The sequence below is a fragment of the Nomascus leucogenys genome, chromosome 15 (genome assembly GCF_006542625.1).
Source record: "Nomascus leucogenys isolate Asia chromosome 15, Asia_NLE_v1, whole genome shotgun sequence".
NCBI classification, from domain to species: Eukaryota; Metazoa; Chordata; class Mammalia; order Primates; family Hylobatidae; genus Nomascus; species Nomascus leucogenys.
Genome location: NC_044395.1, coordinates 17,915,279 through 17,929,024, shown reverse-complemented (window position 1 = coordinate 17,929,024; position 13,746 = coordinate 17,915,279). Strand labels below are relative to the sequence as shown.

The 13,746-nt window shown below is 37.3% G+C and overlaps 1 protein-coding gene across 8 annotated transcripts in view; it reads right to left on the bottom strand.

Annotated features, from left to right (window-relative positions):
• SIK3 (SIK family kinase 3) overlaps nucleotides 1–13,746 on the bottom strand; it is a 267,686-nt gene that overhangs the window by 60,071 nt on the left and 193,869 nt on the right. The window contains exon 5 of one of the 8 annotated variants that reach the window (XM_030829427.1): nucleotides 1,557–2,115. The exons of the other annotated variants lie outside the window; for them this stretch is intronic. Within the exon in view, the coding sequence (XP_030685287.1) occupies nucleotides 2,066–2,115 (50 nt within the window). The 3' untranslated portion in view covers nucleotides 1,557–2,065. Of the gene's footprint in view, nucleotides 1–1,556; nucleotides 2,116–13,746 lie in introns of those variants that run through there. 8 annotated transcript variants of the gene reach the window in all.

The window sequence follows — 13,746 nt, the reverse complement described above, 5'->3', positions numbered from 1 at the left end:
ATCCACTCTCCCTTTTCAATATACATATTATTATAAATTGACGGTTTCATTGAAAGCATATGGCTGTCTTCTCTTCCCTACCAGTGGCTCTTTACTAGTATTTCACATTAATCTTCACTATTGCTATGCATCTTATAAGTTAAAATTCTGGCTAATTTGCTGCCCATTCAGCTATAACATAACTTATTTTCTGAACATTTAAATTACCCATGTGGGAAAGCCTCAAATTATTGCCATGTACTAAATCTGGAAGTCATTTTGAAAATTCAGTGCCTTCCAATCAATACTTCTGGGACTGAGTAACTGGGATGGGAGAATACCTCCTCTTCATTCTCTTAGCTGCTTGCCTTTGGGGACATTTTGCTGCACACTTTAAGAGGACTGGAAGGAAAAAATACAGTTAAAACAAACTAGTCTATTTTAGGTTCTGTTGATAGTTTAGTGATGTACTAGGGGAATGCTGGGGTGTGTGGTAGGAAATGGAGGTGGGGAACAGACAGACATGGAACAGAATCACTAAGAGCTTTGCTGTTTTCAGTTATCTACATGTATAGACAACTGGAAAAAACTGAAAGATCATCCAAGTTGCAGGAAAAAAATTCTCATAACAAAAATTCAAGCAATGAGTAAAAAAGAATGAGGAAGAATTCTCAATGGCTTAAGTCAGAAATGCCAAAGAAAAAGGTAAAGAAAAACTTTTTTTTTTTTTTTGAAGATGGAGTCTCGCTCTGTTTCCCAGATGAGAGTGCAGTGGCACAATCATAGTTCACTGAAGGCTTTATCTCCTGGGCTCAAGCCATCTTCCTGCCTCAGCCTCCTAAGTAGCTGGGACTACAGGCAAACACCACCATGCCTAGCTATTTAAAAAATTTTTTTTGTAGTCATGGGGGTCTTGCTATGTTGTCCAGGCTGGTCTCAAATCCTGGGCTCAAGCAATCCTCCTGCCTAGGCCTTCCTAAGTCCTGGGATTACAAGCAACAGCCACTGCACCAGGCCAAGAAAAGCTTTAGAGCTTAAGTTTGATCTGAACTTGAACCTAGAAAACCATTTCTATTTAATAGGCTTGTTCATCTTATTTTGGCTCTGGAACTACTCTAATTCACAATATCTTTCATTATTTACTAAAGCTTCTTATTCTTAATGTCTCTTTTACAAGTCTCTAAATAAGTTCCTCCATTTCCTTCACTCTTTATGTAACATGTATTTATGGAACCCTTCCAATGGGAAGAGCAATGTGTTAGATCTTCTAACAAACCAAAGGCATAAAAGATAGTTCTAGGGAAAGGCTCAAAGGAAGCAGAACTTGGTTGAATGGCCAGGATCTGGAGAGGCAATGAAGGAAGGTGGAAAGGGTGCTCTGAATGGCAGTCAGGAGGGAGCACGAGCAAGGGCAGAACACTTAGAATTAACTTGCTAAGTTCAAGTGACAAGCAAGACACTGCCCTGGGTACAATAAAGGGTTTGTAGGGGCATATGGCAAGAAATAAAGAGTGCACAGTAGCATCATGCCAGATAAAATACAGCTTCAAATGACAGAATGAAGACCTCGGACTTCATCCTGTGAACCGTTACTATTTTTTCTTTCCTTTTTTTTTCCTCCACATTTAAAAATTTTATTAGACTTCAGATACAAAAAAATTTGATTATGAATTTATTATAACCTTTTGCTCATGACACACTCTCCATGCTCCACTTATTTACTGCTTTTATTTCAATTGTTTTTTCTCTACAGCATTATTGAGATAAGGAATATGAAATATATTACTTCATATTCTTAATGTCTCTTTTATAAGTCTCTCATAAAATATTTTCTCATAAAATGTTATTTCTTTTTTCTTTTTAATTTTTAAATTTTAAAATATAGAATAAAATAGAGACAGGGTCTTGCTATGTTGCCCAGGCTGGTCTCGAACTCCTGAGCTCAAATGAGCCTCCCACCTCGGCCTCCCAAAGTGCTGGGATTATAGGCATGAGCCACTGCACCTGGCCATAACATATTTCTTATATTTCATATCCCATACAATTCACCCATTTAAAGTGTAATGCTCACTGGCTTTTAGTACATTCACAGAGTTGTGCGACCATTACTACAATCAGTTTTAGAACATTTTTCACCTTGTAAGGAAAAGGTAGTGAAAAAAACAAAAGAAGAAATTTTACGACATTTTCATCACCCCAAAAAGAAACCCTGTACTAATTAGGAGTTACTCCCCAACACCCTTCAAGTCTTTCACCAATGGCCCAACCCTAGGCTTTCTACTTTCTGTCTCTATGGACTTGTCAATTTTGGACATTTCACATAAATGGAATCATACAATATATAAGCTTTAGTGTCTGGCTTCTTTCGCTGAGCATAATGTTTTGGAGGTTTATCCATGTTGTTGCCTATGTCAGCACTTGAGTCTATTTTACTGCTGAATAACATCCATGATATGGACATTCCACATTTTATTTATCCATTCATCAGCTGGTGAACATTCAGGTTGTTCCCACTTTGCAGCGACTACAAATAATGCTGCTATGAACATTTATGTGAGTTTCTGTGTGGCCATATGGTTTCATTTCTCTTGGATATATACCCAGGAGTGGAACTGCTGGGTCATATGGTAACTCTGCTTAACTTTTTAGCAAGTATCCAAACTGCTATCCAAAGTGGCTGTACCATTATACATCCCTACCAGCAATGTATAAGGTTTCCAATTTCTCCACATCTTTGCCAACACTTATTGTCTTTATTATTATTACTTATTATTGTCAATTCAGCTATCCCAGTAGATGTGAAATGGTATCTTACAGTGGTTTTCATTTACATTTCCCTGATGGCCAATAATGTTGAGCATCTTTTCGTGTGCTTTTCAGCCATTTGTATATCTGCTTTGGAGAAATGTCTATTCAAATCTTTTGCGCAGTTTAAAATTGGCTATCTTTTTATTATTGAGTTGTGAGTGTTCTTTACACATTCTGGATACAAATCTCTTATTAGATACATGATTTGCAAATATTTTCTCCCATTCTGTGGATTTTCATTATCTTGATGATGTCCTTTGATGCACAAAAGTTTTAAATGTTGATGAGGTCCAACTTATCTGTATTTGTTTTTGTCACTCACGCTTTTGGTGTGAATATAAAGGAACCAGTAAAACACAGTTCTTTCTGAAGAGGTTTGAGAGCTACTCTTACAGGCAATAAGGAGTTGCTAGGACTTCTGGAGCAGGCAGGTGACGTGGTAAAATAAACTAGAAAGCAAGATGAGGTTAGGTGTGAGGTGAATATTGAAGGCTGTGATCAGATGAGATAGTGAAAATGAAAAAAACAATTCAAAAGATGTTTTGAAAGGAGTGGACAGTACTTGATAACAAACAGAATATACGGGATGAGAAAGAAGGAGAAGTAGAGAATATGGCCCTGAAGTGTCTGAGCAGATGACAGACTTAAGGAAAGCAGAAGTTGGTTTGGGAAGAAGAAAAATTACTTTTTCTTTATGTCCTGAGTTTGAGAAGGTGATCAGAAATTTAAGTGAAGATATTCTGAGAAACTGAATTATAGTAATAAAAAGATGAAATATTTTTGAAAGAAAAAGCAGAGAAAAGGGAAGGATGAGAATTAAGGCTTCGAAAACACCCAGAGGTACTTCCTATTCCCTAGGTGCAAGAATAGAAAGAGGATGCAGCAAAAAGGAGAGAGAAAGCGCGGCTAAAGGAAGAAAGTCAGGCAAATGTAACAAGGAAGCCGAGAGAGGAGAAAAGCAGAAAAAGGTGGCTTACAGCATCCATGTAATCTCATCCAAGTGTTATGTAACTTTGATCTGAGGGAAAACAAATGATGACATAATTATTCTCAATGAGAAATGGTATCATTTTCCCCTCAGAATTTTTGTTTATTTGTTGTAAGGACAGGCTACATCACAGAAATGGACTACAAATATAATCCAGATCCATTCAGAGTTATCTACAATGTCAAGCTGTGAATAAAATTAGGCATTTCTTACCAAGATTGATGACAACAACAGATACTAATCCTAAGTTATATACAAATACATTCAGAGTACTTAGAAACGAATGTCGTGGCCATGCAGGTGAGTGGCAAGAGCCCTGGAGGGAGCCATGTATCCCAGAAAGACTTGGAACTGGACTGTCCTTGACTCATCTCTCCAGTGCAACAGTTTTCCTATTTGTGCTGCACTTTGTAGTATTAAACAGTTGTTTTTCAAAGGACCCTCTGTTGAGTGCTGTGCTAGAGCACCTTGTATTTATTACCTCATTGAGATGAGCATTACTTTTGTTTTATGCCTGAGACGTGAGGTTCAAAAGTTAAGTAACATTCCCAAGTACAAAGGTTAAAGAAAAATTAGTATGAACCAGATCCAGCCTATAATCCCAGTTCTCAGTGCCCTCAAAGTCCAGGCCCACATTGTGCTTTCAGCATCATGTATGTGTTTATATTTAAGTTCACGTACATCCCATAATTATTTTTATTGAAATTTGCAAATTTGCCAGGCACAGTGGCTCACATCTGTAATCCCAGAACTTTGGGAGGCCAAGGCTGGCGGATCACCTAAGGTCAGGAGTTTAAGAACAGCCTGGCCAACATGGCAAAACCCCGTCTCTACTAAAAATACAAAAACTAGCCAGGTGTGGTGGCGGATGCCTGAAATCCCAGCTACTCGGGAGGCTGAGGCAGGAGAATTGCTTGAGCCCAGGAGGCAGAGGGTTGCACCAGAGCCGAAATTGCACCATGCACTCTAGACTGGGTGACAAGAGCAAAACACTGTCTCAAAAAAACAAAAAACTTGCAAATTCCTTAGTTATTACAGTTTACTGTTTTTCATTTTATTATTGACTGCCACCCTTTGCTCTGCTTATGTTAATTCCCAAAGACACATAATGCTTCAGGAATACTGCGTCAAGTTTCTTTTAAAAACATGCATAGAAAAGAATGGTAGACACTGTATATCAATGGGAAAAGGATAAATTTCTCAAGAAGTGGCACAGGAACAATTGGTTATTCATATGGAAAAAAATTACATAGGCTGCCAACCTCACACTCTATCCCCAAATTCATTCCAGGTGGATTATAGCCCCTAATGTGAAAGCTAAAACTATGACGTTTTTATTAAAAAAAAAAAAAAAGGCAGGTATCTTTATGGCCTCAGCGGATGGAAGAATTTCTCAAACAAGAAACAAAATGCTATGCTAATCATAAAGGAAAAGTGGTAAACTTGGTTACATTAGAATTATGCCAAAATTTATACACACGTTAAAGAGAATGAAGTGAGAAACCACAAAGTGAGGGAGGATATTTGTAACATATAAAATAAACGACTCGGCTGGGCGTGGTGGCTTACTCCTGTAATCCCAGCATTCTGGGAGGCCAAGACAGGAGGATTGCTTGAGCTCAGTAGTTTAAGACCAGCCTGGGCAAATACAGGGAGACCTCGTCTCTACAAAAACTAAACATAAATTAGCCAGGCATGGTGGTGTATGCCTGTGGTCTAAGCTACTCGGGAGGCTGAGGCAAGAGGATTGCCTGAGCCTGGGAAGTCAAGACTGCTGTGAGCTGTGATCATGCCACTGCACTGCAGCCTGGGTGACAGAGTGAGAACCTATCTCAACAACCAACCAACCAATCATTAAAAAAAAAAAAAAAAAGGACTTGTATCCAGACTATCAAAAAGAAACAAACTCCTATAAATCAATAAGACCAACAGAGAATCCACTAGAAAAATGAACAAAAGACTACTGACAATTGACAAAAAAAGGCCAAGAGACACAAAAAAGAAGCTCAATCTCATTATTAAAGAGAAACAATAAAAAATTAAAACCACAACAAGATAATCATTACGCAGTTGCCAGATGGGAAAAAATTTAAAAGTAGATAATAACAAGCACTGGAGAGGACATGGAGCAAGTGGAACTCTCACACCTACTGGAAACAGTTCAGCATTACCAAATAAAAACTAAAAACACATACCATATGACCCAGCAATTTCACTTCTCAGCTTACACTCTTAAATGTTTAAGAATACACATTAATGTTTAAGAGTATACCAGGATGTTTAGGAATGTTCGCTGCAGCTGTTAGTAAGCACCCCAAACTGAAAGCAATAGGGGCTTCTGCTTTTAAAATAGTTTTAATAGGTACAATGGAAAAATAACTTGTGGTATATTCATATCATGGAATACTATATAGAAATAAAAATGAATAAATCACAGCTATACAAACAACATAGATAAATCTCACAGACTGTTGGATGAAACAGACAAAAAATAATATAATCAATATGATTCTATTCATGTATCATTCAAAACAAGCAAAACTATTGTTTAAGGATGGACCCACTACACATTATATTCAATATAAACGGCATCCCTTGGAGCAAAACTCCAGAGTAATGCATTACGTCAGTGGCAAAACTACTAAAAGAAAAAAAAACACCTATAAAGTAGAGCACATAAGTGATTAACACAAAAGTACAAAAAATTTTTTTTTCTCTTGGGAGAAGGATATCGTTGTGATGAGACGTACAGCCTGGCTGATGAAATTTTCTAGTTTTTTGACCTGAGTGCCAATTACTACACAGGTGTTTGCTTCTAGTGATTCACTAACGTGTACACAGATCCTTAAAGAAAATTTGTGTATAAACATAATATTTCATAATAAATGAAAGATAAGAGACAAGAATAGCTCCTTTTCCTCCTCCACTGCTATTTCTTGCCACTTGGAACCACTGCTCTGGGATCTAAGCTCCACAATCATTAGGGCTTTTGAGGGCAGAGGTTTTTCTCACCACTGATTTCCTAGGGCCTAGCACTGTGCTGACAGGAAGAGAAAGCACTCAATAAATATCTTACAACAAACTCACTGATTAACTAAGAACAGAGAGGGTGGGAGAAAGGGAAGAAAAGAGCGATACAGTTTGAAATAGGAAATGAATGTATCAGAACTCAGAGTGTAGGAACTGGGAACTACTTGGTAGGACAGAGATCTCAACTGAAGTTTTGTTGAAAATAGCAATCTTCATATATGAAGAAAAACTGTAATCTAGGAAGAATATATACAATGATGAAGTTTCCAGTTATCATTAAATATAATTTTAAAGAAGGAGTAAATATTTTAGTGATAGGTATAATCACTAATGCTAAAATGGCAATTAGGTGTGAGTAATATGCTTATTATTCATATGATTAAAAATATTAGTATTACTCCCACACTAATAACTATTTCTCAGTAACCCATATTAGTAAGAGACAAAGCTAGTATACACTACACATAGTTAATTTAAAAATTCATTTTTGTGTATAATAGCACTTGCTTCCTTAGTTCTAACAAGAGCTGTTAACGAAGAACACTAAAAAAAAAAGGTTTTCCTTCTTTTCCTTCAATATGTCCAACTTAAGTAAACTATCAAATGAAAAAACATAGCCAGAAAAGAAGAAAAAAAAAACCTAGATAATATTTTTAAAAACCTGTATAACTGAAAGTTGACATAGTTTTAGTAATCTTTCAGATAATCTTAACTCTCCCCTCACTTTTTTTTAAGAATCTATTTTTTTTCTGATTATAATCTTTAAGTTATTCAAATCCCAAAGGTAAGCAGCCAGTAAACACACAGAGCCTCATCATCTCCCCAAAACCGCAGGCATTTTGTATTTGGTAACTATCTTCTTTTACCATTCCAGAGCTCATATCGCTCTAAGGAACACTGGAGTACTGTACTGCTCCAGCTCAAGTCAGCCTGGGAAAGAGAAAGGGACAAGGCCTGGGATCATTCCCACTAGTTGGATACCAGAGGACATAAAGTAAACTAGACTACCATAAGCTGAAGTTTAGTTCACAGGGCTCAAGATGAAGAGTGCTAGCAGGCCAAATGCTGGTGAAATATAAAGGAAAAAAAAAAACCCAGAAGAACGACAACTTCAATATAAGTGAAAAACAAGAACAACAACAACAAAAACACAGAAACTTAAGGCAAAGAAACGATTCCGTGTATGTTCAAAAGGTTAAGTAAATACACTTTGAAGTTTTAGAATGCTGTAATAAATGCCAAAGAAAAAGTGAGGATCGTGCTAATACCAAGAATTGGTGAGATCATAAAACAATATGGGGCCCGGTGCAGCGGCACACACCTGTAGTTCCAGCTACTTGGGAGGCTGAGGCCAGAGGATCCCTGGAGCCCAGGAGCTCAAGGCGCAGTGAACCATGATCACGCCACTGCACTCCAACCTGGGTGACAGAGCAAGATCCTGTCTTTTAAAACAAAACAAAACAAAACAAAAACAATATGGGGTAGATCAGGTAAATTATGGTACATCTGCTTGATGTGCACTCATTAAAGATGATGAGGCCAAGAGCAGTGCCTCATGCCTGTAATCCCAGCACTTTGGAAGGCCGAGGCAGGTGGATCACCTGAGGTCAGGAGTTCGAGACCAGCCTGGTCAACATAGTGAAACACCATCTCTACTAAAAATACAAAATTAGCTGGGTGTGGTGGCACATGCCTGTAGTCCCAGCTACATGGGAGGCTGAGACAGGAGAATTGCTTGAACCCGGGAGGCGGAGGCTGAAGTGACCCAAGATGGTGGCACTGAACTCCAGCCTGGGCAAGACAGAGCAAGACTCTGTCTCAAAAAAAAAAAATGATGACTATATGGAGCAACATGGGAACTATAAAATTGTATATACACTGATTATAAGTATGAAAAACATGCACAGTAAAAGGACAAAAGGAAATGCATTCAAAATGTTAACAATGGTTTCAGAGGTGGGATTGCAGCTTGAATATTTAAAACGGTTTTGTTGCTGTTTAAATTTTCTATAGTATGCTTACATTATTCTATAACTAAAATTTTTATTTTAAGTATAAAGACTTTAAGACATCATCTTGAACAATAAGAACAAAAACACTGAACAGTTAGTTTTATATAATTCTCAGGTACTGATGCCAATACTTGATATCCCTTACCGCTTATTTACTGGCAATGGGAAAGATGTATGACCTACAGATTCAACATTAAAATGATGAATATTCTAAAGAGTTACGGAAGAACAGGGAGAAACAGAAGCAGCTGGTTAAGATGGATACGCACACCTACACAACAGAAGCCATATGAGTGGAGCGAAGTTGGTCTCTTCATGTGGCCATGGTCATTTATTTCTCCACTCGCAAATGGCTCTCAATATAATTTGTTAAGTTGCTTTCCAATCCCCAACACCCCAGTTGGTTAGCATTTGTCCGCAGGCTGAAATGGCAACTTAAATCCCTTTCTCTTAATACAGAGCAAGAGACTTTAATTTGAACCATATGACTGTCTTCTAGGATGGCTTAAATACCAGAGCTTACTATCAGTTTTGAGACTTGGAATTCTTTGTTGGAGGTGAGATCAGGAGCCTGGGGATATATAAGGCAGTAATAACTGATATCCCTAAAAATAAGTATATCATCAACTGAGTATGTGTATGTGGTAAGGGAAAAGAGCAAAACGGGTGGCATTAATTTATAAATCAGGGCAACTGCAACAGGAAATTTTCTTATTTGGTCTACCACTTTAGAGCACTGAACTTGACTTCTTTTTTGGCTAACCAAAGAACAATCCAAAGCAGATGTAAACAGATTAGGCACAACTTTCCAGCCAGTACTAGTGTTCCCAGTGTCTCCTAAGGCAATACAGTACAGCTTTGAGCGACGGCCAACCCTGCTTTCCAAGGGTAACTTGTGCTTCACTTCCTTGCTGTATAAGTAAACAGCTTGGAAGAGGGAGCAGAGGGGAAAAAGTGAAGTGGGAAGGTATTTACTTATCCTAAATGAACAACCTCACCAAAAATCACTGTGACAAGATCCTTCATGTTTTCAAAGCTAAAAGCTTCTGAGGATTCACAATCCCAATACTGCATTTGCAATTAGAGACCCAAAGATGAAGACAGAAATAATTAGGTCCTTGATTAATTTCCAATTATTAGAAATTTCTAATAATTAGAAATGTTGCTGCTAGAAATGACTCAAAGAACCAAAGATCAAGACTGGTGTAAGAACAGTATATAAATAGGATTTAGAATGTTCTACTGACTATTAAAATGGAACATGACGCTAATAAGGAATTAAATCTGCTTTTCCTATATAATGTCACTGGCCAAACCGTATGACCTAAAGGCTTTATTTGAAATTGAACAAAACAAAAGTCAAGTGTGTGGATCTCAGAATTGTGGTAGTGACAAAGGATGAGTTTCAAAGTTCTCAGAAGTCACAATATTAGTTCACTCTTAAAAACAGATCTTGGGAAGTCCTCAGGATTTAGTAATCACTTCAACCCCTGGCTGAACTTCCTCACTAGGAGCTAATAGAGAAGTAATGCCAAAAACTCCCGACTCACAGCCCTAGCATATATACACAAGAGAAAATTCCTTCAAGGAAAAAAAAGAATCAAGTAATCATCTTATTTGGGGGGAGATTTGGATCAGCATTATATTGGCATTTCCAGTGAGTGACTCATGTATTTTTATCCCCAAACACCTTAGCAGGTACGATAGCTGAACTCAGCTATTTTAAATGAGGTAATAAACCAATCTTCTCCACTCTATTTATATATCTAGATAGCAACATCTAACCCTTCTCATATAAATCCCCAAACACCTCCTCAATATAAGATCTTTGCATCAAACTTAGTACTGACTAGATGTATAAAGGAAAGGATTATAATGAGACACTTTCTACAACACATGCAAACAGTACTCATTGGAATTCTTAAAAACATTAATGAGTATATCATAGTCATGATTTCAAAGAATATCAATAAGGACAATAAAAGCCTAATCATTTAATCAGGTAAGTTTCTAATAATGATAGGTGAGCATGGTATACAAAATTTTAGTGTGCCTTTTATAGAACATGATGAATCAGTGTTCCCTTAAATTTTCTTGTATCACTTGAACCCAGGAGGCAGTGGTTGCAGTGGGCAGAGATCAGGCCACTGTACTCCAGCCTGGGTGACACACTGAGACTCTGTCTCAAAAAAAGAAACAAACAAATAAACAAAAAACCACAAACAAAAAAACAAAACAAAAACCATTTTCCAGATTAAAAACTAAGACATATGGTCTGATAAGGAGAAGCCTACTTTTAGAGAAAAGAAGATAGGATTGTCACTTAAGAAGCTCTAAGGTGTTACCTAGAAATTAAGAGTAGGTAACAAAATACGATCTTAGATCAAAGCTAAATAGAAGAAAAAAAAAACTTCAAATGAGAGCAGACATCTGAAAAGTAACCCAACTGAAAGGTAATGTGAAAATAAGATAATAGGAATAAAGTACTCACCTTCTCAATTTTTTTTTTTTTTTTTTTTGAGATGGAGTCTCACTCTGTCGCCCAGGCTAGAGTGCAGTGCCACCATCTTGGGTCACTGCAGCCTCCACCTCCTGGGTTCAAGCAATTCTCCTGTTTCAGCCTCCCAAGTACCTGGGACTACAGGCATGTGCCACCACACCTGGCTGATTTTTGTATTTTTAGTAGAGACAAGGTTTCACAATGTTGGCCAGGCTGGTCTCGAACTGCTGACCTCAGGTGATCCGCCCACCTGGGCCTCTCAAAGTGCTGGGATTACAAGTGTGAGCCACTATGCCCGGCCTGCCTCCTCAATTTTTTGATGGACCACAAATGTGTTCTCAGTACAAGGTGAACAAGACAGACATGGTCCCTGCCCTCATGTAGCAGATTAGTCCAGTTGGGGAGATACACATGAAACAAGCACACATGTAACTATATAATTATAAACACTGGATGAGTTTTAAGGAAAAGTTCCAGAGGGGCAATTGGTATATTCTAGAGAAATGGGGCTTTCCTGAAGAAGGTTCTATCAACAGTTTAGAGACTCTCTCAATCTGATCAAGAAAACCATGGTATACCTGGATTAGAATGTAAAGAAATCAGTACAGTTACCTTTTTATTTTCCAGCTTTTCTGACCCACAAACTCCTTTCAAAGGAATGTATTATCTTAAAAACCTCCCAGGAAAGAAATTTTAAAAATAATTTTGTCATTTTTGTATGATTTATGATACAGAAGTGACTTTAGCTAAAAGACATTTTATTTTACATTAGTACATTAAAAATTAATTTAAAAGTTCACTATGAATTTTAAGACAAATTCATATTATCCCATTGTACAAGTAACCCACACTATTTCAATTATGCAAGAAAAAGTATTTAAAATTGATAATATCATGTTTAGTAGGAAGCCGTGTGTGTGTGTGTGTGTGTGTGTGTGTGGTGTATTTTTTCTTTTTGATGGGGCAGCGGGGCAGGCAGTGGGATAGAGACAGCGTCTTACTATGTTGCCCAGGCTAGTTTCAAGGGATCCTCCCGCCTTGGCCTCCCAAAGTGCTGGGATTACAAGCATGAACCACGGCACCTGGCTCTGGAAGCCACAAATATACTGAGATTGTAATACACAAAACAGATGAATACTTTTCATGACCTAGGATTTGGAACACTTACATGTTTGAACCTAAAAACCAGACTTGATTATATGAATTATTTTCATGCTTTGTTTTTAAATAATGAAATGGATTAACAAATGTTGGGTCATTACTTATTAGCACTTCTTTGCAAATAATACACTATGAATGTAGATAGTCTTTATTCCCAATAAATCAAACTGGATATAATATAGATAGATATAGATACGGATATGTGTGCAAAAAATGTATATACATGTGGTATATACATATTTTGTGTGTATGCATGTAATGTAACATTTTTAAACTTTGTTTCTTGAGGCCCTAGAAACACAATTTGATGTGCTGTGTAAGAACCATGGCCAAACGAAGACAATTCATTAATTTGGTGAAGGCTGTCTTGAGGCATTAAAGAATTATCATTTTTATCCTCATCAATTTTAATTTCAACATTAGTGTTCTTTATGCTTTATATAATCCAGTGATCCATAATAGATGTAAACTTAATAAAATACAATGAAAAACTGCACCCTGGTCAAAGCTATTATGATGACCAACTACTTGAACAATAAATGGAATGACCAAGTCATAAGCATGCTCATTAGCGCCCTGCCAGCAGGTAGACTGGATTTATACTCAGAGGCTCTCAAACTACTCCATTTAAGAAGGGCAGAAAGACCTAAGTAATTATTTCATTTATTAAGTTCTAAAAAATAGAAAAGTCATTATCACTTTGTATGACATGAATCTCTTGGAACACTGAGAATCTCTGAGGATTCAGAAATCACTGGCTGGGAAAAGATCCTGTATACTACTTGAGATGGTAAATTAAGGATGGTCTGTGTATAGCCTCCCCAAAGACAAGCCAAAGACCACTCAAATCAGGATATTTTAAAAAGACTAGATGAAATATCCATGCCTACCACTAGCAAACTGACTTTTTGATGCTAAGAAAACTGATACAAATATTATACTCACTCTCTTATGATTTTAAAAGAACTGATAAGGTATACTTCAGAACTCATAAATGACAACCAGATTCTGATATAATGGGGACTTTTACTAATATTCTGCCACCTTGCAAAGCCTTGCCTAAAAAGTCAGCCTCACTCTTTTTGACGTCGCTTTAATTTTAAATTTCTATAATATCACATTAATTTTTTTTTTTTTTTGAGACAGAGTCTTGCTCTGTCGCCCAGGCTGGAGTGCAGTGGCACAATCTCGGCTCACTGCAAGCTCTGCCTCCCGGGTTCACGCCATTCTCCTGCCTCAGCCTCCCGAGTAGCTGGGACTACAGGAGC